The sequence below is a fragment of the Pararge aegeria genome, chromosome 12 (genome assembly GCF_905163445.1).
Source record: "Pararge aegeria chromosome 12, ilParAegt1.1, whole genome shotgun sequence".
Taxonomy (NCBI): Eukaryota; Metazoa; Arthropoda; class Insecta; order Lepidoptera; family Nymphalidae; genus Pararge; species Pararge aegeria.
This window is the reverse complement of record NC_053191.1, coordinates 17883110-17907634: the sequence shown is the minus strand read 5'-3', so window position 1 is coordinate 17907634 and position 24525 is coordinate 17883110. Positions and strand designations below refer to the sequence as shown.

Genomic DNA, 24525 nt, shown 5'->3' with positions numbered 1-24525 from the left:
GTTTTACAAATATTTTCGATACACTTGAATCATGTGAAAGCCTCAGACGTTGCAAAACCTTCAGTTTTCTTAATACTTAAGAACAGCAAAACGCAACGATTGTTTGATTTAAATTAAAACATAACAATATCCTTTAGGAGACACGGTGAGGCGACTAAGGAAGTAAATATTAATAATAAAACCGTAGCAGCATTAATATTACACAACGCGGGGGAAAAAAAATAATAGATTCACTTTTAATGCTTGTATCATTTCCATGAACATAATGTTCTTGTGTATAATTGGCTCTATTATGGTGGCTTTAGCAAAAAACATTGTCGCACGCGCAATTATTTTGTTTAAGCATAGTCTGCGTATGTTAACACCATGTAAAGCGTTACCGAAACAGAGGCGGCAGCGTTCATAGACGCTGTGTAACACGCCAGTTGCCAGTAATAAGTATACAGAGAAGCGGTTCGCTGAATTAGGTTACAAAGTGCCATAATCTTTTTCGTAGTTCTAGAGTTCACATTCAGACAAACAAAGAAACAAACACTTCAGATTAAATTTTATTAATAAGTATAGTTTGCAGTGGTGAAGTGATAGTGCTGTGGCTAGAAGCTCGACTTCACTTTTGGGGGGCCGAGTTCGAATCCCAGCTCGCACTTCTAACTTTACTAAGTTACGTGCGTTTTAAGTCATTACAAATATCTCTTGCTTCAACGGTGAAAGAAAATATCGTCTGGAAAACTGCATGCCTGCGGGCCAGCGTGGTGGACTACGACCTTAACCCCATCTCAATGTGAGAGACCCGTGTCGTTTACCACATAAAATAAATAATATAACTCTTCTTCTTTTTGCACCTCTCCGCTACTGAAGGTTGCCGGCTCAGCGAACTTCTCGTGACGTGCACACGAAAAAAAAAACAAAAAAAAGAATTCCACGCTAACCATTTTTCCTTGTTGGCCAATTCACGGATGATTGTGAAGACCTCCCTGAAGCAGCGGTGAGTGCTGTGGTTTTAAGTTGGAGGCCGCCGGTTCAATTCCCGGCTGTGACAGTTTAGCAATTCACAACTTCAGAATTATCTCCGGTCTGGTCTGCAGGAAGGCTTGGACCGTGGCTACTTACCACGTTGATTTAGAGTTACCTAAGTACCTCGGTACCTAAAGAGAGGTATGGATTTAATAAAACGGTCCCACTCCCTAACATCCCTATAGGTTAGCCCGCTATCATCTTAGACTGCATCATCACGTAACTCAAGCTGAGAATACAATCAAGGGCTAACTTGTCGTGGATTAAAAAAATTCTTTGCAACCAGGATTTCTTTCTTCTTTCCACGCGTAGTTTTCCCTCTTCTTTGTCTATTGCTACTTTATTTGTACTCCACTGAGAAAATGAAGATAAATCAGACTCTTCAAGTAGTAAGATACAAAAGCTAGCCTTATCGCTAAGTAGCGATCTCTGCCAGTCAACCTTAGAACTAGGAAAACTAGAAAGAAAACAAAAAAGGTGCACTATATATAAAACATACATCCAAATAAATACGTACACCACATAAACACGTACACCACATAAACCAGACTACACACTTAAAACAAAACTTATAAAAATAAATAAAATAATATATACTTATTAGAGAGAAGGGAATAAGGCCTTCGTCCACCACGCTGGCCCAGTGTGGATTGGTGGACTACACACTGAGACATTATGTAGAACTCTCATGCATGCAGGTTTCCTCACGATGTTTTACTTCACCGTTGAAACATGTGATATTTTAATTACTGAAAAAGTAGTTTAAGTTACGTTTTAAGTAACTTAAATATCGACGGCGATATTTAAGTTACTTAAAACTCGAGTCATCTTTATTGTGCTATAATGAGCCTTAAATGCATTTTTAAATACTCCCGGTGACTTAGCCCGTCTTATGTTCATTGGTAACTCCCAATTCCACAATTCAATAGCTTTGACAGTGAACGAATGTGTAACGAAATCGCATGCTCAGCGTGCGACATGATCTTAGTTCATCATTAAGGGGTAACCAACGCTTATGTACCAGGACGTGGCCCAAATATTGGACTTTTCTCTTCTTTCTTGCGACGCGCTGGAGTACCTACTCCTTCTGTGTCTAACTAAATAATATTTTATAATAATAACACTTTGCGGTAGTACCAAGTATCGAAGGCTACGAGACGTTTCAGGACCCTGAAACTACTACCCTGACTGACTGACTGACCCTGCTTTCTGAGTCCAAAGCCGTGAGTTCGATTCCCAGATCTGGAAATTGTTTTTGGGATAAGCATGAATGTATGGGTGTTTCTACAGCGTGTAAATGAATACCAAAATAATACTGCAGAGGCTTTAGAGGTACATTATTTACTGTCTTTGAGACTGATCTGTGAAACCGAAACTCTAATAGTTTCCGAGTAACCCAGTGCCATTGTTTTTACTGAAATAAATCAGATACAGCCCTAACATCAAATGCAAAATTAAAATAAAAGAACTCCTGTCACTTTATTAAGAACGCGTCGCGTAGGGTAGGTACTGTGCACGTGTCGGTCTTTAATCTTCAATAGGGCTGTCATAAATCTGATTACTATCTGATTATCTACGTGTATGCAAGATGTATATCTTATCATTGTTAAATAAACACTTAGATGGTTTTGAATTAGTTTGTATGGAACAATAAATATGCTTATTTTGATTTAATATTTTGTAAGTATAAATTTCTATTAATAATATATATATAATTTATGTATATTATTAATAAAAATATTCATCAGTCACCTTAGTACACATAACACTGGCTACGCTTACTTCGGGGCTAGATGGCGATGTGTGTATTGGCGTAGTTTATTTATTTATTTCTTTATAAACTCTGAAAATTGCACGTCGGGAAATGAACTCGGTCTCTCCGAAAGGAATATTAAAGCACTAGGCTATTACAGCTTATTAAATACCGGTAAGTAATAAAAATTAAATGGAAGCGAATGCGTGACCGGTCATGCTAAAGATGCATTTACACGCGGTCAGGTGTCACGGTGAAGTACCCAGATACGTGGAACACAGATATGGCGTCATGCGGTCATGAGCACAGACGTCAACATGACTTAAAGATGGCGGACGATGAAATACATCTGTATCGTTAAAAAATAAAATAATAACTATTAAAATGAACTAGGATTTATTTATGGCAGTTCAGATAACAAAAATAATTCTCCTCAGTTAACACGAATAATTGAATATAAAATATCATTTGCCATTATTATGTTCCTTGAGCTTTGCAAACATTTAGATATAGAGTTAAATGCTTGTGTGACTTTGAATAACCGCATACCTCCATCATTGTGATGGGACGGATTCTTTGCAGGAGCGATTTAATATGTTTATTCTGAATTTCCTCTGGCTTGTTGGGAGCGTATAGGCGGCTTTTTTTATTCCTTTACAATTTAGCCCTTGATTACAATCTCACCAGGTGGGCAGTAATGATGCAGTCTAAGATGGTATGGGGCTAACCTGTTAGGGAGTATGGTAGTCATACCCTATCGGTTTATACGCGACATCGCACCGGAACACTACATCGCTTAGCGGCACGTCTTTGTCGGTAGGGTGGTAACTAGCTACCGGCAAAGCCTCCCACTAGACCAGACCAGAGAAAATTTAGAAATTATAAATTCCCAAATTGCCTCTGCCGGAAATCGAACCTCCTGCTTGAATTCACAGCGCTCACCGTTGCGCCAGGAAGGTCGTCAAACTTACACACTTGAACACTTTGGTGTATTTAGTTTTTTTGGTCTCGCCTTAGTTTTTCATGGCCAATATATAGGATATAATAAATCTATGTCTCAGGCTCTTAATTACTGAACCCACGTCACTACATACCTAAAAAAACCTGATCCGACCAACAGCCGGTCTGATTGCCTATACGTATTATGTTTAGTAAGATCTACAATTTCCTTAAATTAAAATCTAGAATATAAGCAATAAAATATAAGTAAAAAATTGACAAATTATGGTAAAATGACTCCAACCATCATACGAGAGTAATAACTAGTTGTAAGCAAATTAAAAATGAAACCTGTTTATTCGTCCGCTTGTTTGAAATTACTTTTGATTACAAGTAATTACGTTTAGCCAAAAATAGCTTTAGGTGTTTGATAAAGGTAAAAAAAACTAACTTTAATTATTAAATTATATTGTTCTCGTATATTGACTGCTAATCGCCTAAAATTATATAGTTTGTAAAATTGCATTAATTCTTAGTTATTTTTGGACGACATAGGAATATTTTCCTCATACATCACCAGTAGATAATTATAAAATTAAAATGGCGGTAAAAATCGACTCGCGATAATTCACTTTAATTTAATACTCGTGTAGACTAACAGAACTATTAGACTAACCCCCAATGCAAAAACGATGGGTCGTTATAAACTTGACGCGTAGGTGCGTGCGTACGTGAGTGCGTGCGTGCTTGCGTGCGTATATAGTTTTTACAACTCCCTTTATATAAGTATCAATTTTTATTACTAGTTAAGTACATTATACTACTATTTAAGTACCGAAAGTACATTATAATGTACAATATATTGATAGGAATGAGGTAAATCCTCATAAATAAAGAAACGAAAAAAGACTAAAACCTAGTTTTATTGTTTCGGGGGTTTTCAACTTTTAAATTTAATTTTAGATTCATCTAAGTTATACGTTCTCTCACGGACTTAATGTTTTTACTTAATTTATCTATTGTTCTCCAAATGTACAAAAAGCGTCATAAATTAACTGTATCTTGAAGCTTTGGTGTAGAAGTTAGAATAATCGACTGCGTAACACGAGGTCTCGAATTCGAATACGTATCTGCAAGGTACCTTTACCTTTAAAAAATCAAAATGGCTACTGTATGACATCATTTATCAATAAACCGTTTTTGTTTATTTTAGTTTACTACAAGTTACTCCATCTTACCCGGAAGCAATTCGTGGAACAGTAAGAACTAAGACGAGCTTACCTTTAAGGAGTATGGCAAATAAACCCATACCCCTAATCGACGAGCGCTGCCACAATAAGCTCTACTACTACTGAAATTCTCTATTTCCTAAGCTTTACTTTATATACCACGCCATATTACTAATTCTCCATTTCCCAAGTTTTACTTTATATAGCACGAGATTACCGCCATGTGGTGTTGAGTCAACAGTCATTGTTCCGATAGTTGTTTCAGTCAATGTTCTTTTCGCGAAAAGCTTCTACCAATATCTTAAGAAGATTGATTGGATCAGGGGTCGTATACAGAATGCAGTAATACTTGAAACGGCACGTATTGTGAGGAGGCTCCTCACTCTAGACTCCTGATCGCCGATTGCTTGGGTACTCGAAAGCCCCGCAACCGGAGGAGTTTCTAAAGTCAATTTTGATGTAAAAAAATCTTATCGGTACTTTTCATTGTAAAGTTTATCTTAAATCGTTAAGAACAAAACTTAACGCATAATCACATACGTAAAATCTCTTTTATTTTGTTTGTAATAAATGCAATAATTTGTTGTAACAAAATATTCAAAAATATTTTTAAGATAATAGTGTTAAGATTAATGAACAGATTTTTGACATTATAACATTCAAAAAATCTTCCAAATTCAAGATTCATTTATTTCAAGTATGCCCAGTTTATAAGCACTTTGGAAACGTCAAATCAGTCTCGTTATGTAGTGACTCTACCACCGGTTCGGAAGGCAGATTCCACTGAGAAGAGCCGGCAACAAACTCAGCAGATTGCTCTTTTTGAACATCATTTTACAGTTCACAATCTAAAGAATTTAATACCATATAAGACAAATTAGAAAAAATTCAGTGTATGATTGTGTGAATCCAGTTCTAATGATTAGCAGAGTAGATTTAAGAATGAATGATTTTATAATGTACATAATCAATCTAGCTTTAATTGCCAGGTAATAATTGTGGCACTAATGGCCTATGAACATCTACGGAGCCCTAGTTTTATTGGCGCGTCGTCGTTAACATGATAATCTCGGGGCATGTCGCTGTGATTACTTTAATTGTATCATTATTCAAGTTATCATCTCCATTGGCTTTATAACACAAGTGAGATGAATTACTGTAGTTAAATGCCTCTTTGGTCGAGTGGTTAGATTAGGTTTAAAAAGAGATAACTACTTAGTTACTACTTTACTGCTTTACTAAATACCAATCAAAAATGGTATGAATTGTTGCTCTGACCAAGTAAAGTTTGAAATGGCTATGGCAATGATGATAACAAAAAAAAATACCCGGGTCCTTGTAGCTTTAGTTTTTTGCTTCGAGTTAGTTGAAAAGAAGGAGAGTAACATAGGCTACTTCTTATCCCAGGAAAACAAAGCGTTCCCTCTTAAAAACCGTGATAGTAACAAACACGATCATATATTTCTTATCGTTAAGGCAGCGTTCGATCGACTGTTTTTGTCCCAAACTTACTTTGCAAATCCGACTACCAAGGAAAGTTCTTTTCAGTTTTAGGTTAATATGGCTTTCTAATTGGCATCACAAATAATGTGGCTTTATATTGGTGAAAGAATTTTCTTAATCGGTTTAGCAGATCCAACAATCTCACATACAAACTTTACCTCCTCATTATCTTAATAATCAGAAATGAGTAGATTCGTTGAAGAACCAGAGTTACCGACATAGTTCAGCGAATTGCAAAGCTGAAATGGTAATGGGCGGGGCACGTAGCTTAGAGAACCCAAGGACGCCGGGGTTCTACGTAGCTGAAATGGCGACCCCGCACAGGTTATCGCAGCGTTGGTCGACCCCCAACGATGTGGCCATACGAGTCGCTGGGAGCCGCTGGAAACAAGCGGCCCAGGACCGTGGATTTTGGAACTCCTACAAAAGACCTATGTCCAGCAGCGGTCGTCAATCGGTTGAAGTGATATTAATAAAAGAAGATGTCCAGAATTTGACATAATATTTCCAGTAGAATGCCCATCGGTTGATATGATAATGATGGTGAGGAACATAGAGTATCTATGGCTTGGAGTTGGCTTACCCACTAAGGAGTCTGTTTGTTGCAGGTCGGCTCGCAGTCATCACATTCAGCATCGCCACCGTGGCCTTGGGCGTCATACTATCCTTCGTACCGTGGTTGGATTACATTATATTTAAGGTAAGGCCATTATTTTCTCCCTTCTATTATTATTTATAAACTCATGACTTAATTTTCAATCATCGTCTTAATATAAAGGTGTAAGCACATACTCGAAATAATTTGTCCGTACACCCAACCGTTGACAAATTTATAGTTGGTTAATCTAGTAGAGCGGTGATAGGGTAGGAGCTCGACTTCGCTTTTTTTTATAGTCTTTATTTGTACACCACTCAGAAAAACGAGATAAAAAAAAGAACAAACACATGAAGAATGAAGCAGGATACAAAAGGCGGCCTTATCGCGTAGCGATCTCTGCCAGGCAACCTTAGGATTAGGAAAACTACACGCTTCTCGCACTTTCGGAGGTCCGAGTCCGAATCCCAGCACGCACCTCTAACTTTTCTAGGTTATGTGCGTAGTAAGTAATTAAAATATCACTTCCTTCGACGGTGAAGGAAAACATCGAGAGGAAACATGCCTGGAAGTTCCACATAAATAAATAAATAAATAAATAAATAAATAAATAAATAAATAAATAAATAAATAAATAAATAAATAAATATAGATACTACGACAATACACACATCGCCATCTAGCCCCAAAGTAAGCGTAACTTGTGTTATGGGTACTAAGATGATTGATGAATATTTTTATGAACACATAATGTTCTCAATGTCATGCGGAGCCTCCAATCCGCACTGGGCCAGCGTGGTGGACTACGGCCTTAACCCCTCCTCATTGTGGGAGGAAACCCTTGCTCTGTAGTGGGCTGGTAATAGGCTCTTATAAACCTACACACATATACTTTGTATGTTTTTAAGATTGAAAATCATTCTTCTGAAGAAAATAGATTGTTAATTCTGTTACACAAAATCTGTCCATTCCATTTAGAGCAATGAGGTACGTCTTTGAAACATCGAATAGGGACAATTTTACATAAATAAATAAATAAATATACTACGAAAATACATCGCCATCTAGTCCCAAAGTAAGCGTAGCTTGTGTTATGGGTACTAAGATAGCTGATAAATATTTTTTTATGAATATAATACACATAAATACTTATAATATACAGATAAACATCCAGACACTGAAAAACATTCATGTTCATCACACAAAATTTCCAGTTGTGGGAATCGAACCCACGACCTTGGACTCAGTAAGCAGGGATGCCGCCCACTGCGCCACTCGGCCGTCAAAATATAAGTGCCGCAAATTGGAAGCTGCTATCTGCCTTATTTTCAGACCCAAACACAATTCAAACATCAACCCAAGCCATTGTCTGTTTTTTATTTCCTTCTATTTTCTTTTGTAATCTATTCGTAATGTATACATTTATTACTTACATTGTTATCGTCCAAAAAGTTCTAACAAAATATAACAACTTGTTTAAACAGCTTATCAAAAGATTACCTATACCTTCAGCTTATCTATAAAGATTTATTGCATCTCCAGGAACTGAAGCTGTGGAACGGGTCTCTGAGCTACAGCTACTGGCAGCGACCTGGCGTCATCCGGCTCACGAAGGTCTATATCTTCAACGTGACCAACCCGCAGGGCTTTCTGGAGCACGGGGAAAAACCGAAACTTAACGAAGTTGGGCCTTTCGTCTATAGGTAACATATGAATTAATAAAAAAAAAATTATTGTACACAAAAGTACATTTATCATCCTACTAACGTACTTCCCACTAATATTATAAATGTAAAAGTGTTGATGTTTATTAGTCAATCACGCAAAAACGGCTGAACAGATTTGGATGAATTTTGGCATGCATGTAGCCCTTGACATGGAAAATAACATAGGCTACCTTTTATCCCGGGAAATAAGAGAGTTCCCGCGGGAATAATAAAAACCTTAATCCACGTAATCCAGTTGCGGGTACCAGCTAGTATTATATATAGTATATACTAATACTGTTTTACGCGTTCTTCGTCTGCTTTTATTACGGTTTTTTTTTACAAATTCCGTGAAAACTGTTTACTTACCTGGGATAAAAAGTAGTATATGATACTTTCCGTCCTTTCAACTAACTCTAAGTAAAAAATCAAGTTAATTGGTTGCTTAATGAGGGCGTAAAGGATGGACAAACAAACAAACATACTTTCACATTTATAAAATTTGTAAGGATAAAACAGAGTCGCTCCTGCTTTTCCAATCGATCAACTTGATTGTTGGCATAGAGTTTTAGAGACTACAAGATAGTCCTTGACTGCAATCTCCCCTGGTAGTAAGTGATGATGCACCCTAAGATGGGAACTGGCTAACTTGTTGGGGGTATAGTAGATATTTTAAACCAATACCCCTTATCACTAAATCGCTTAGTGGCTCGGCTTTGTCGGAACTTTCGTAACTAGCCATGGCGTAGCAACCTCCAGCCCAGATCAGAAAAATTCAGAAATTATAAATTTCCGGGGATGAAACCCGGAATCTCCCACTTGAAACCACAGCGTTTACCCTGCCACCAAGGTCGTCAAAAACATAATAATTGATAAGTATGGTATATAGAAAATAATGGACTCTTTTTCTCTTTTAAATTACTATTCGAAGGTATGCTTTTTAAAAATATTTATTATGACGAGTCGTCGCCCACTGGTCGAATTCCTAAAGTTTGAGCATTATTAAGTTTAAATCTTCAAAGACTCCATTTCGTCAAGGATTTAGGTACTATTATTTGCCTGTTTTTATCAAAAAAAATATTGTCAAAAAATATATAAAAAATAGTAGTTAGGTATATATGCGTGTATGTGTCAAATACGTGGTAGATTTGATGTATGCTTTATGCGTTATCAAAAAAAAAGAGTGTGTGTACCGTACCTACTTATATACACGCGTTAGAAGGTATACTTCTTTGGCGTATGGAAAAAAAATAACTAAAATGCAGCAGTGATTAACGATAAATAATAAAATTAATCAAAAAGATTTTATTCAAATAAAAAAGGTTTTATTAACGTTATTTATTTATTCACACTGTTTGTACTGTTACGAAACACGTGTTCTAAATATAAAAATACTAGAATATACAACTTGAACATAGTTATCGATTTTCATGCCACCTAGAACTAACTTTACGATTGTAGAATTCAGGTGTCGGTGTGTGCGCATCGTAAAAATTCACTCTCATCATGTTTCTCCATCGCGCCAAAAGAAGTATAACTTCAAAAATATTTTAGCATTCTGCACTCCTCTGTACAACGTGTAACCAAATTACGAAATAATGTTGAAGGATGCATAAGTATTTTTCACAAGGAATCGGCCTGTAACAATATTAAATCTAAAGAAGCATATTAATTTTTTCCATAAAAACTAATTCAAAACATACTAAGTTTTTGCTTATGACTACCCCATTAAAGATAAAACACCGACATGCGCGATACGCGTCACTTAACTTTAATTTTGCATGTGATTTTGGGGCTGTATCTGATTTCTTTCAGTAAAAACTTTGGTAGTGGTTTACTAATAACTATTAGGTTTTCGGTTTCACAGATAAGTCTCAGAGACAGTACATAATATACCTCTAAAGCCTGCGAAGTATTATTTCGGTTTACACGTTGTATAAACTACAAGTGTGGGAAATTACATACTCCAACGGTCAATTTGCGTAAAAAAGGGGACAGAGTTCTTGCTTTACGTATTAATATATAGATTTAAATAGTCATCATAAAGTTGACGGCCGATTGGCGCAGTTTGCAGCGACCCTGCTTTCTGAGTCCAAGGCCGTGGGTTCGATTCCCACAACTGGAAAATGTTTGTGTGATGAGCATGAATGTTTTTCAGTGTCTGGGTGTTTATATGTATATTATAAGTATTTATGTATTATATTCATAAAAATATTCAACAGCTATCTTAGTACCCATAACACAAGCTACGCTTACTTTGGGGCTAGGTGGCGATGTGTGTATTGTCGTAGTATATAAAAAAAAAAAAAAAAAAAAAATGCCTGAACCCCAGAGGCCAGAGGAGAGCCAACATCTCGCGGAGATCAGCTAGCGCGACGGAAACAATGGAACCGTAATTATTACAATTGGCTATAATTTACTGAAACCTACGTAGGTTCCTAAATTAATAAGCTGTTATTACGTCGAAAATAAATAGATGGTAACACAATTGTCTGCGAATTCTTTTAAAAATACAGACTTCCAATGAATTACAATTTATAAAAAAAATTGTTAGAACAAAACGGCGATTTTTTCTTTTCGATAGTTTTTTTTTGGTAAATGAATTAGGAGTTACAATTTTTCAAAAGTGTTATAACCTTACGACAATTTTTTTTGATAAATTAATTACTAAAATAGGTAGGTATTTTTATAGCTTTCTGTCTGACATAAAAATATAATATTAATAGTACATGCCATATTATATAAGCTCAAACGAGCTGCTTCTCTCAATGCTATATTCCAAATGGCTTCAGGCACTCCAGACACAAAGAGACTGAAAAACTGATATAAATTAAAAGTTCAATAATTAGCTTAAGTTTCGGAGATTGGAGTAGCTGATGGAACGCAGTTTTAAGCTTTTCCTGACTTCATCGTTATCGATCTAATAAAATCTGATCATTATTTTTTTTTTTGTGCAACGTGCGCTGTCGAAATGGTCCGCCATACCATAATAGATACTACTAGCTGTCCCGGGCAACTTCGTCTGCATCAAATCGGTTATTATCGGTTACACCACCTACCGGGTCCAGTACTATTTCTAAACTATATAATACGCGGCCGGACGGCCCACGGCATTTTTCTTGCTTTTAGCATTTCTATACCCGTCGCAACTTCTAAACGATCCAATTGGAATAATTTAAAGACGAATTTGCATACAAAATCGATTTTAATTATAAAACTATTTGCACATAATCAATTTTAATTATAAAACTATTTATTTTGGACAAGGATGTATGTACGCATGCATTCGATAGTTGTCCCATATGGCTTGCAACTTGCTGTTATCTGTGAAGAGGTCCTTTATCTCCAACAATATTTATCAGATCTTCGTTAAAATTAGACAATAAATACTTGATAGTAGACACTTTCAAATAAAAAAAGACCGATTTTAATGAAACTTTCAGGGAATCTCTGGATTGACCTGGCGAGTAATCCTGTAAAGTTTGGTGCCGATCGGAGCACTCCTATTTTTGAACGGTCAAACTGTCAAATATAGCTTTCATTTACTATGATGATATTCTATTGTTGGGTGTACATGGGTGTAGATAATGATCTTCACCCGCTCGAGAAGAGAATAGAAGAGAATGAACTCGGAGAGAAATAAATGATTTAATATCTTATTGTTTAAATAAAATAAAGCAAAATCTAGCCCGGCGAAGCGGGCTTGGTACGCTAGTAACTTTTAAAAGTTAGCTGTGCGTGCCCCCGATAGTGAAGCCGAAATTCTAAGTACAGAGCTATCACCACATTTAGATTTGTAATAAAATAAATTAATTCTGTGAATGTCATAAACAGAATCGGTGTCGACAGCAACTCAATTAGTTTACGATTTTCGCTCGCGTAACTTTCTCGTGTAAGTAAATTGTAGATATTTGTGGTGACGCTAATTGCCGCTGTAGTGGTCTGCGCAGCGTGGAACAGACAGGCGGATCGTACGAGCTTTCATTTTTTTACTTACTTTTACATTTTATTTCGATGTTCCGTAGCCGATTTTGATGAGAGTAATAGAGCTAATAATCATTTTAAATGACAATGCGAGATAGCGATAACAAAAAAAACACCCAGCTAAATTGTGGGCTTCATCTTAGACCAGGAAAAATGCTTTATGCTTTTGGCTTTAGTTTTAAGGTTACGAATATGGTTATCGCCATCATCTCACTACCGTGTACATCTCATGTAATGTACGCATCAAAAGTGCCACCTATCTCTGTTGTAAAACTGTTGGCCCCTACTTGACAAGAGATTTTTTTGACTTTGACTTAGAGCTTTTTGTATTTATTCCTTAGACTTAGAACTTCTATTTATCGGGGCGGACCTGCCTAGATTAGTTTTTGTGAATGTAGGCCTAAAAGTCTGCTTATTCTGGATATCAGATCTCGCATTATACTAAGGTACTGCCAATCTTACCCTGTCCGCTAAACTTGAACAATCAATACCACCATTAATAATTTTATGTAAGAAACAAAGATCTATCATGTTTCTGCGATTCGTGAGTGAAAGTGTTTAATAAATATTTAATAGGTCATAGCCAGTATCTTCATTCAATATTTTGTCCTTGTAGCCTAAGTGTCGTAAAAACTCTCTTCTCTGTCTTTTGTACTCTCTCTTTTCTATTCTTATGGACTTGATAGTAAGGATTCCATGCAAAAGAGCAGTATTCAAGTCTGCTACGTATTGATGAATTGTACAGTGCTAGCTTATTAGAACATTTAAAGAGAAACAACTTGGTGATTTATCGAAACTTTAACTGTTTACGCAGCGCACGCAGCGGAAGCTCCCAAAAGCAGAAAAAGCCCCCGATTGTGAAACATTTTTCATTGGTGCAATGCTCCTAGCGTGGTCTAAGCGTGCTTATATATAGCCTTTAGACTTCCTCGATAAATGGTCAATCCAATCCAACACAATTTTTTAAAATCAGACTCGTACATGAATTAATCAGCCTTTTAGTTGCAGTATAGATAAATAACCTAGATACCGACTGCAGCGCCATCTGTCAGGCTGATTTGTGAATCTAAACGATCCAGGATGCCACCCAAACGGATACAAAAAAATTCATTCAAATCGGTCTAGCCGTTTAGGAGGAGTTCTGTGTAATATACACGAACATTCGAATTATATATATAGAGATAAGATATGTATAAAATACAACCATATAGAGGACCCCTCTTTTTATTAAGTTGCTTTATAAATAAAATGAATTCGATTCGTTCGCAGAGAAGACATGGAGAAGGTGAACATAAAGTTCCACGACAACGACACGGTGTCGTACCAGCACAACAAGATCCTGCGCTTCGTGCCCGAGCTATCCGTGGACAAGACACAGAAGCTGGTGGTGCCCAACATTCCGCTCTTGGTTAGTAGGTATCACTCGTACAGACGGTGTCTGTGATATTGTAGCACTAAGCTTTGCGTCCCAGAGCTGCGTGACAAGCATATACGAAAGAATAAAATTATGATCCCCGATTATATATATATTACTAGCTGTTGCCCGAGACTTCGTCTGCGTTTGTTTTTGTTTTTCGAAAGACGTGGCATTCAAATTAGGTGTAATTCTACTGAAATTTTTAAGTTGTGTATTCTTATGTAAAAAAAAGTAAGTAAGTAATTATTTAAATCGGTTATCATTTGACGGCATTATGTCGTCCCCTCTCCCAAAAGAACTGAGATTAATTTCGGGATAAAAAGCTTCCTATATTACTTCTAATACCTTTAGGAATATGTGTACAAAGTTTCATGATGATCGGTTCAGTAGATTTTGCGTGAAAGCGAAACAAACAAACTTGCATTCACATTTATAATATTAGCAGGGATGTATTTTTATCGCTATAGTCAACATTTTAGTATTTCAAAAAAGGTTTGACAGTGACAAACTCAGCAGATTACTCTTTTCCAACATCAACTGTTTTACCCTGGTCGCTTTTTTGCCCTGGACTAGATTGATCACGTACTGGAGCTACGCTACATCCCAGCATAAACAGATAGTAGTTCGACGTCTTTGATCACGTGGAAAATGTCATCATCCATTAAGTGCAGTGTGTTTCCATAAAGTTAAAAAATTCCCAGCGGTTCCCTTACAGACGGTGACGTCGTTCTCACCCAACCTGGCGGGCTGGCTGTTCAACTTGCTGGTCTCCGGGCTGGCCATCACGTACCGGGAGCGCGCCAAGCCTTTCGTGCACGTCACCGCTGAGGAACTGGTTTTTGGGTGAGCCTTCATCAGTGTCAATTCATTACAATACCGGCACTCCAGGATTTACCGGCCCACTACAAGAGCCTCCTATCGAATTTAGTCCACCACCCTGGCCAAGTTACTAGTAGAGCTTTTTGTGACAGAGCTCGTACGGGGAGGGAATACCTCCATGCTTATTTCTCCAGCGTTGTCGCAATGCTGTGTTCCGATCTGAAGAACGTGGTTGGCAATGTTATTACAGACACGATCTATTCTCTTCTCTCCTCTCCTCTTCTCTGGTCTTGTCTTCTCTTCTCTTCTCTATTCTGTTAAGTTCTGTTCTCTTCTATTCTCTAATATTTTGAACTATTCCATTATATTCTATTGTATCTTGTCTTCTCTTCTCCTCTCTTCTATTATCTTATCTTATCTTCTCTCTTCTCTCTTCTGTTAAGTTCTGTTCTGTTCTTCTAGTCTGTTGTGTTCTGTTCTATTCTATACTATTCTGTACTATTGAATGAATGAATGAATGAATGAATAAATACACTTTTATTGTACACCACATAAACATATAGTAAAATTGTAAGGAAAAATTTAACAAAAAGTATACAATTTGGTGGTACTATTCTGTAGAGAGAGATATTCTGAGATTCTTGCCGGCTTTTCTAGGTAGAATTCTTCGGAGACGCTGATAGAGCCACTACAAACACACTGAATTGACGTTTCAAGGTGCTTATAAACTAGGCCTACTTGGAATAAATGAATTTTTAATTTTGATAACATAATGACAATGATGAAACCCCTAATTGGTTTTAACGCAGCATAGTAACGGAACTCTAAATTGCTTGCGGCACGTGTGTGTCCAGCGGTGATTGCTTAGAGGTTAGTAATTCGGCTTTACTTTCGGAAGGCCGGATTCGAATCCCGGCACGCACCTCTAACTTTTCTAACTTAATAAGCCTGTATGCATGAGAGCTCTCCATAATTTGACGGCCGACTGGCGCAGTAGGCAGCGAACCTGCTTTCTGAGTCGTGGCCGTGGGTTCGATTCCCACAACTGGAAAATGTTTGTGTGATGAACATGAATGTTTTTCAGTGTCTGGGTATTTATCTGTATATTATAAGTAATTCTGTGTATTATATTCATAGAAATATTCATCAGCTATCTCAGTACCCATAACACAAGCTACGCTTACTTTGGGGCTAGGTGGCGATGTGTGTATTGTTGTAGTATATTTATTTATTTTTTTATAATGACACTCTCTGGACTAAACAGCCCTTCTCATTGTGGAAGGACCCGGGTCCTTAAGTGGGCCGTTAATGGGTTGAGATGGTGATGATGATTATGACGTGATGACGTCAGTAAATACTAAATAGCTCCATTCGAAATAATACAACTGCAGCTTTAAGCGATTAAATTAAGCTAAAAGACGCAGAATAGCAAACTGTGTAAAAAATATTTAATAACAACAAAAACATAGCCAAGTAAAGAAGAATAGGTTCTAAATTCAAAAGTGCACGACTCATAATGCTCATTTAATTATCAAATATTGAAAAAATTAAAAAAAATTTAAAACAGCTCTACTAGGAAACTGATGCACAGGCGCCCCTGGTGGAATAAAATGTACATAATATCTATAGATATAGATATATCACCATCCATGTTAATTTTACATGGATATATATAGATATACAGTCTTGCAGTTTTCGTTTTTTATTAATTGCAATTACACTACACTGAATTAATTAATCATTCGCATTCAGTGACCTACAATCGTCGATTAGAATTTTTTTTTTTTAAATTTAACTTAAATTATGGATTTTTCACAAGTTACAGTGTTTTCGGGTTTCACACATGACGGACAGGAAAATTTTTTGACCTATTTTGGTGTTTTTTTCCAATTCTATTGCAGTATATAAATTTTTTAAAAGTATGGAATTAATCTCCATTAATTTATCTCGACAATAGTATGCAAAATATCTTGATTCCGTGAACTAACAAGGCTATAATAATAAAAATAGCCGCCGAAATGAGGCGAAAAAAAATGTTCGATCGTAAAGCACTCTCTGATGCTTCGCATCATGAGTCGTGCAATTCATTTATTTCAAGTAGGCCCAGTTTATAAGCACTTTTGAAACACGTCAAGTCAGTCTGTTTATAGTGACTCTACCACCGGTTTGGAAGGCAGATTCCACCGAGAAGAGCTACCAAGAAACTCAGCAGATTGCTCTTTTTCAACATAATTTTACAGTTTACAATGAAAAAAAAAATATATATATGATAAATTTTCTATCTTGTGAGATCATGATGAGAGCGGGGCCTGCTTCCAAGCAGCCTTGTCGTTAAGAAATTTACAATCGTATAGTAATCACGATTTATTCAATGTGTTTTAACACATTGTTTAAACTTATGCATTGGCAGGGCCAATATTACCTTGGGAATCATAACTTCTGCAACTTTCACAAACGATATGCAGATGTCACTAACTTATGTCCATTTCGAGTAAGGCGGTTGTTTATATCCACTTTTCGTTTATAAAGATAAATGTTTTGTCTTACAAATAGTATACCTATTTCTTTAAATTTTTCACGAAGGGATTCACGTTATTTAAGTTTATATTAAACCGTACAGCTCTTTTCTGCAATATGAATATAGTTTCAATATCTCGTATTTACGATGATCATTTTGTTCTATTTCAGTTACAACGATCCCCTAGTGACGCTCGCTCACTACTTTTACCCTAAGGGAAAGAGACCGAACAGCCAAATGGGACTGCTACTTGCCGTAAGTAGAAATACTTGGATATACTCGGAACAGATTTACAAAATAGGTTTACCTATTAAGCTTTTTTTATTTATTCATTAATACATAAGACACACCAGCAATTAATTACAGAGACATTCATAAAAAAAAAAGTTGAATTACAGTTACAAATTATTTCTAGTACGATAACAATAATCAATTATAGATGTACCATAATTATAATTATTATCTGCGGCCAAGAAAATATCCAAAAAAAAGTATTAAACTAAAAACTATTGAAAATGATGATGTGACAGATTGATAATAATGTTCAATTATAATTAAAATGTATATCTAATATCTGTTCTGTTCTGTTCTGTTGTTTGTTATTAGCTTTAGTTAATAGTCTTAGGTAAAAGACTTTTTTTGATTGCATGGGAACGGTTCCTGAAGGCTTGCATTGAATTATTTTCAAACCTCTTTAGGTATACTTACTCCAAAGTTGCGATTTCGAAACGCATTGTTGGTACCTACTTAATCTAAATTAGAATTTTACTAGAATTCCTTGATAGAAAACTCCAAAACTTAATTCAATAATCTAACATCACATCATAAAATTTCAATTTATTTTTTCTACCTAAATCTTGAAATACATTAGTCTGTATGGAATCGAAAGCACGACACCTAGTGTCACTACTGGGAAACAATTGACACTAGATGGCGCTTCGTCAAATCCGACTCTGGGCACCCTGCACATTTAACTGCAAAAATAATTAAAAAAACTAATAGAATTTGTTTTTTGTCCATTACAATAAGTCGATGGTGATGACTCGATATTTCAACAAAAAACAAGGATAGGTATTTCATGCTATATTGTAATTCAGCTTACACATTTATCGTGTTATACTTATGTCTGTTTGACACTTGAAATCGAATTTCATTTTCGGAAACTACAAACACTAGCAGTACGGGTACGTGTGTCAGTTGCACAAATACTCCTAGCCTCAGATGATATGATTGTTCTACCTAACGTATTTTGTGTCAGGGAAGCATCTCCCATAGACAATAACAATGTATTTAATATTGTTTCAAGAGAAACGGCACCCTAGATGAGGTGCACACGATCAACACTGGCCAGCGGCTGGACAAGTTCGGCTACTTGGACAAACTCAACGGACTGGACCACCTTCCGTATTGGAGAGACAGCCCTTGCAACAATATCAAGTAAGTCAATTCCACAAGTGTACGGGATCTATGGTTATATGCTCCACCGTTACAATATAGGAAGATCTTCCTCCGTGCTGGTGTTAGTTGAGGTCCAACCATTCTTATTTTTCGGATGAACTTGCGAATAACCGCATGGGGGGTTGCTACGGTGTCACCGGGAGAGTGGGGCGAGCGCGATAGTTCGCCATAAGAAGAGCCCCAGGAAAATGGGGTACGCCGAACCGAGGTTGCCTACATAGTCTATTTTTGTGAACACTTCGTTAACGCAGGATCTTTGTTGCACCATCTATATTAGTTTGTTAATGTAGAGACCGCCTCATAGAGCATTTAAGACAAAGCTTGTCCGGGGAAGTATTATCGTCAAACAGCATTGCTGTGTTCCGTTCTCAATGGCGTTGTTACCGGTGTAATAACAGGTACATAAGGCCTAAAACCTTAGGTTAGTCAGTGCGGCACGTTGCAGGACATGTAGCTCGCAATATTTTTTTTCTTTTGCCTTCAGATTGGCCATCTCGTCCGTCAATTAACAGTAAAGCAGCATTTGATTTGTATAACAAGCCTAAGCCTAACGTGTGGGGCGATGCAGCTACTTGTTATTAATATAATAAATGCGAAAGTTTCTTTGTTTGTCTTTACTTTACGCCTTTACTAAACAACCGATCTATTTGATTTTTGGCATAGAGTTACTCGAACGGAGTGTGAGAAAATAAATGTTCCCACGATATTTGAAACAAAGTGGGTATATAAAAGAGAAAGTGTGTGGGTATGTTCCGTATAGGCTCCGAAACGGCTGGACCGGTGTCAATGAAACTTTCAGGGAATCTCCGGATTGACCTGGCGAGTAATCCTGTAAAGTTTGGTGACGATCGGAGCACTCCTATTTTTGAACGGTCAAACTGTCAAATACAGCTTTTATTTACTATGATGATATTCTATTGTTGGGTGTACATGGGTGTAGATAATGATCTTCACCCGCTCGAGAAGAGAATAGAAGAGAATGAATACGGAGAGAAATAAACGATTTAAGTCTCATAATATATGAGACTTAAATTAAAAATTGAATGATGTTTATTGTTTAAATAATATAAAGCAAAATCTAGCCCGGCGAAGCGGGCTGGGTACGCTAGTAACATATTAAATACTTAGTTTGGAAAAAGGGAAAAAGATTCTCTTCATTAGTCACAAATTAGTCATTATTCCATCAGTAATTATTTTATGTGGACATATTTAATAGTTCTGTTCTAAGGAATCACAATATCAATAAGGATAGCGGAAACAAACAACAGACGTCTGTTTGTCTGTTTGTTTCCGTAGTTACTTAGTATATACTGTGCAAATAATTCTCAAGGAACGTTACTTGGAGGATTAAGTTATATTATGTTCCAAGTAATAATGACATATATGATATACGAGTAAAAGCGGTGATAGCACAGTGTTTAGGGCTTAGAGGGGAGCGAGTTCGATTCAAGCAATTTAAATATCCATCTCAAGGAATGAGGGGTCGATTGAACGATTGGTGGTGCAAGGACAGGTTGAAGGAAACAGAGCAAACGGGCGGTCACCTACTCGTTAGACCGATACGGTGAAATCGTTGACCCAGTCTACTGCGGTGGAATGCTTCCGACACGCTACCGACCGCCATAAGTGGAGAAGACTCGCGCAGGAAGCCGTTACACCGCGCATTCACCTCAGCAGCCACGTCAACTCTGCCAAGAGTGCACGTCAAGGAAGAGAAGACAATTAAAATATTACTTGCTTTAACGGTGAAGGAAAACATCGTGAGGAGACCTGCATGCCTGAGAGTTGTCTATAACGTTCTCAAAGGTGTGTGAAGTCCACCAACCATTATGGGCTATGGCCTTCTCATTCCGAAAGGAAACCCGTGCTCTGTGGTAGGCCGGTAAAAGTTTATAATGTTTATAATGATTAAATGATGTTATGAGTCTGGTAAGTATTTGCTTACCATGTATATTTTGTTCACAAATCACCATCCATATATAGATATTGTTTCCAGCGGCTCCCTACAACTCGTTTGATGTCGTCCGTCAATCTGGTCCGTCAAATTAAATTTCTTTCCACTTTGAAAGTTTAACAAGCCCTATCAAAATCTGTTCCTAATTTCATGTCTCACATTATCAGGGATACATATAATATTTTACCAAAACTATTTGGTAGGATAGTATTACTAAATTTTTTGTATTGGCGGAACAACCGCGTAATACATATAAGAACATACACGTATAATTATTCAGAGCCTCCTTTTTTAAAGTGAGTTAAAAATTCTGACTTTGACTTTATTGTAATTCCAGGGCTTCTGAAGGGTCGTTCTTCCCGCCTCCCGACACCACCAAGGAGAAGACGGTGTACGTGTACGACAAGGATCTGTGCAGGATCATGCCCTTTACCTACCGGAAGGATGTATACAAAGATGGTAACACTCAATAGTAGAATGTTCAACGCGGTGGTACTTAAAACTGCCTCGTTGGTGTAGTGTTTAGCATATTCGACTGCAGGTCACTAAGTCCTTGGTTCGATCCATCGCCGATGAATACATCGGCGTAATAGTTATAGTGGGATTTTCTATCGAGACATTCTTAGGACCATCCCGGAGTTTGAATCCCAATTAACGGTGATTCACACTCGTGTCTCACAGAGCACGTAAAGCTGTCGGTCTTGCGGGAATTGGGACTTCAAACCAGTTCCCTCACTCTCATAGACCGATGTCACACTTGTGCACATATCTCCAGAGTAGTTGGAGAATCTATCTGGAGATTGAGCATAACCGAAATCGGTGAGAGAACTGTTAGGTATGGTTTATCGTTTAAATTGAAATTCAAATCTTTATTTGCGTGATTGCAGGTTAACAAATTTGATCTTACAATAAAACAAAACAAGAATTTTATTTCTCAAAAGAATTACAAAAAAAGAAAACATTAACTTTAAAACTACAACATGTTGTGAGCGTACACTATAGAAGTATGAATGAATGAATAAACTTTTATTGTACACCACAGACAATATTTACAGAGAAACATATGCAACAGCACAACAGGTACATATAAATATATAAACTATATTATTTATTAGCATAACTGATTGCAGCTAAAAAGAAAATGTTCGTTTAAGCGGGTAGTTGCACAAATATAACCGACGAAAAACATAAGTGACATATTATTTATAAAGTGTTTTTTTTTAATAAACGTAGGCTTCTTTTATATTAGATGGTAGTTAATTATAAATCTTACTACTAAACTGTTAACTTTTAACGCTATATGTTACATTACTGAGTTTCTTGCCGGTAGAGTCTGCCTTCCAAACCGGTGACAGTATCCTTACTAATATTATAAAAACGAAAATTTATTTGTTCGTTTGTTTGTTGGTCCTTCCATTGCGCCCTTACGAAGCAACCAATCAACTTGTTTTTTTGCATAGAGTTAAAAGTGCGGAGAGTAACATGAGCTTCTTTTTATCCCAGGCAAACCAACGAATTGTTAAAAACCGTAATAAACACGCACAACAGCTAGTCTTAATACCAGAGCAGCAGTGGCGTCGCATAAAAATGAAAACTTCTCCTTCTATACAAGTTGTATGAAATTTTTTGGGTAGGCAGTGGCATTTGTGTCTCTATGAAGTGCATAGCAGGCATGTATTGCAAGAATGAATAGAACACCGATTGATTTAATTAAGCTTTAATTTTTTGACACGATTCCCAGGCATCCTCACAGGGCTGTACACCCCACCCAGCTCCATGCTAGAAGACGCGGAAGTCAACCCCGACAATAAGTGCTACTGCCAAGGGGAGAAGTGCCCCCCGAGGGGGCTGCAGAACATCAGCCCTTGCCAGTACAGTGAGTTCTTTTATACACTAATTCCGGTCCCATACGACTTCTTTATTATTATATAAATATTTATTATATTATTTTTATGTATTTTGTATATATAGTATATTCAAATTTCATTGTATTAGTGTGTAGAATTTTGTTATTATTTAGATATATTGAATATCCTTAGTAGTTATTATGAAGTATATTGTACCTTTATTTGAACTATACCACAATTAAATCATCTTACTCACATCCTGGGGTAGCTGGAAGAGATCTCTTATAGAGATAAGCTTTCCTTTGTACACTTCATGTATCTTATGTTCACAATCACAATTTATGGTACATAAATAATAAATCTTAAAAGATAGAAAGAGAAATAGCTGTCTCTGACTTTTTTCTACAACTTTTAAAAGGGGAGTAATTCCACGATAGGTCAATATGGCGTAACTTTAAACGTTTACTTACGCGTCACACGCATGAAAGGAACTTCGCGTTTTTCTAAATTTTTCATTGAAAATCCGCTCCTATTGGTTGTAGCGGAATATATACAACATATAAATGAAAACCGAAATATGACATCCCATGCTTTACAGGTACATCATATAAACCCGTTTACAGCCCTCTACAGGGCACGGGTCTCCTCCCACAATGAGAGCCGGGTATAAGGCCGTAGTGCACCGGGCTTGGCCATTACTGTGTTCCAGTCTGAAGGGCATCGTTGCCGGTTTAATTACAGACACATGAGGCTTAACACTTACGCTTTAGGTTAATCGACACAGGGCGGAGCTTTGTAGGACGTTTTTGTTGTCTGCCCTGCCAAGTGTTGCTCTGTTTACAGACGATGGATTCGTCAATCTTCCACTATTCTTCTCCACTTCTTCTTAGGCGTTACAGTCTTGACAGACTGGTCGTGGTCGTCATCTGGGTGCTGTGGTTCGCTTGACAATACTTCGCCACTCTTCTCTAACGGTTGCCTTTCTTGCGCATTCATGTAGAGGAGCCTCCATTGTGGCCTTCACTTGGTCCGTCCATCTCATCGGTGAGCTACCGCGTGCTCTGGTAGCTTCTACTTTCCCTTTAACCACAAGACGCTCAATCGACACGTCATTACGCCTGGACACGTGACCGAAGAAACTGATAATTTGCACTTGCACTGCAGAAGATAGGCGCTGTTTGATGCTGAGTTCGTCAAAAATTGTGGGTTTCCAGCTACCGTGATAAAATGGATTTATTAATTGCAGATGCGCCGGTTTACCTGTCCTATCCTCACTTCTACGACGCCGAGCCGTCCCTTCTAGAAGGCTTCGAAGGTCTCAATCCCGACAAAAAGAAACACGGCAGCTACATTTTGCTACAACCAGTAAGTGATTACATCATGTACAGCCCACTAGCGGCACACTACAGGACACGGGTCTCCTTACAGAATGAGAAGGGTTGAAGTTCTCAGAGAGTTATGGAGAACTCTCAGGCATGCCGGTCTCCTCACTATGTTTTACTTCTCAGTTACAGCAAGTGATATTTAATTGTTGAAAACACACAAAACTTAGAAAAGTTGGAGATGCGTGGCACCGAAAGGCAGGAATCGTTTCCAAAGGGACTTGAAAATAAATTAGCTGTGTCTGACTTACCAAATAAACCGATCGGTTAAACGATCTTGACAAAATTTTGTACGGATAGCTTGCGTTCTAAAAACGGGCACAGCCTCCATGCAGCCTCACATCTTGCAACGAAGAAACTATAATAAGTCTTAAAAGTGCCCACAAAAAAATGTACCTTATGTGTTC

At 37.2% G+C, this 24525-nt stretch overlaps 1 protein-coding gene across 1 annotated transcript in view; it reads left to right on the top strand.

Moving 5' to 3' along the window:
* The window catches only part of LOC120628474 (scavenger receptor class B member 1), a 141008-nt gene that overhangs the window by 111935 nt on the left and 4548 nt on the right, over positions 1–24525 (top strand). The window contains exons 3-11 of the mRNA XM_039896860.1: positions 7047–7138; positions 8576–8736; positions 13993–14131; positions 14856–14983; positions 17648–17732; positions 18784–18914; positions 21227–21348; positions 22631–22765; positions 23983–24101. Coding sequence (XP_039752794.1) covers positions 7047–7138; positions 8576–8736; positions 13993–14131; positions 14856–14983; positions 17648–17732; positions 18784–18914; positions 21227–21348; positions 22631–22765; positions 23983–24101 — 1112 coding nt within the window. The remainder of the gene's footprint in view (positions 1–7046; positions 7139–8575; positions 8737–13992; positions 14132–14855; positions 14984–17647; positions 17733–18783; positions 18915–21226; positions 21349–22630; positions 22766–23982; positions 24102–24525) is intronic.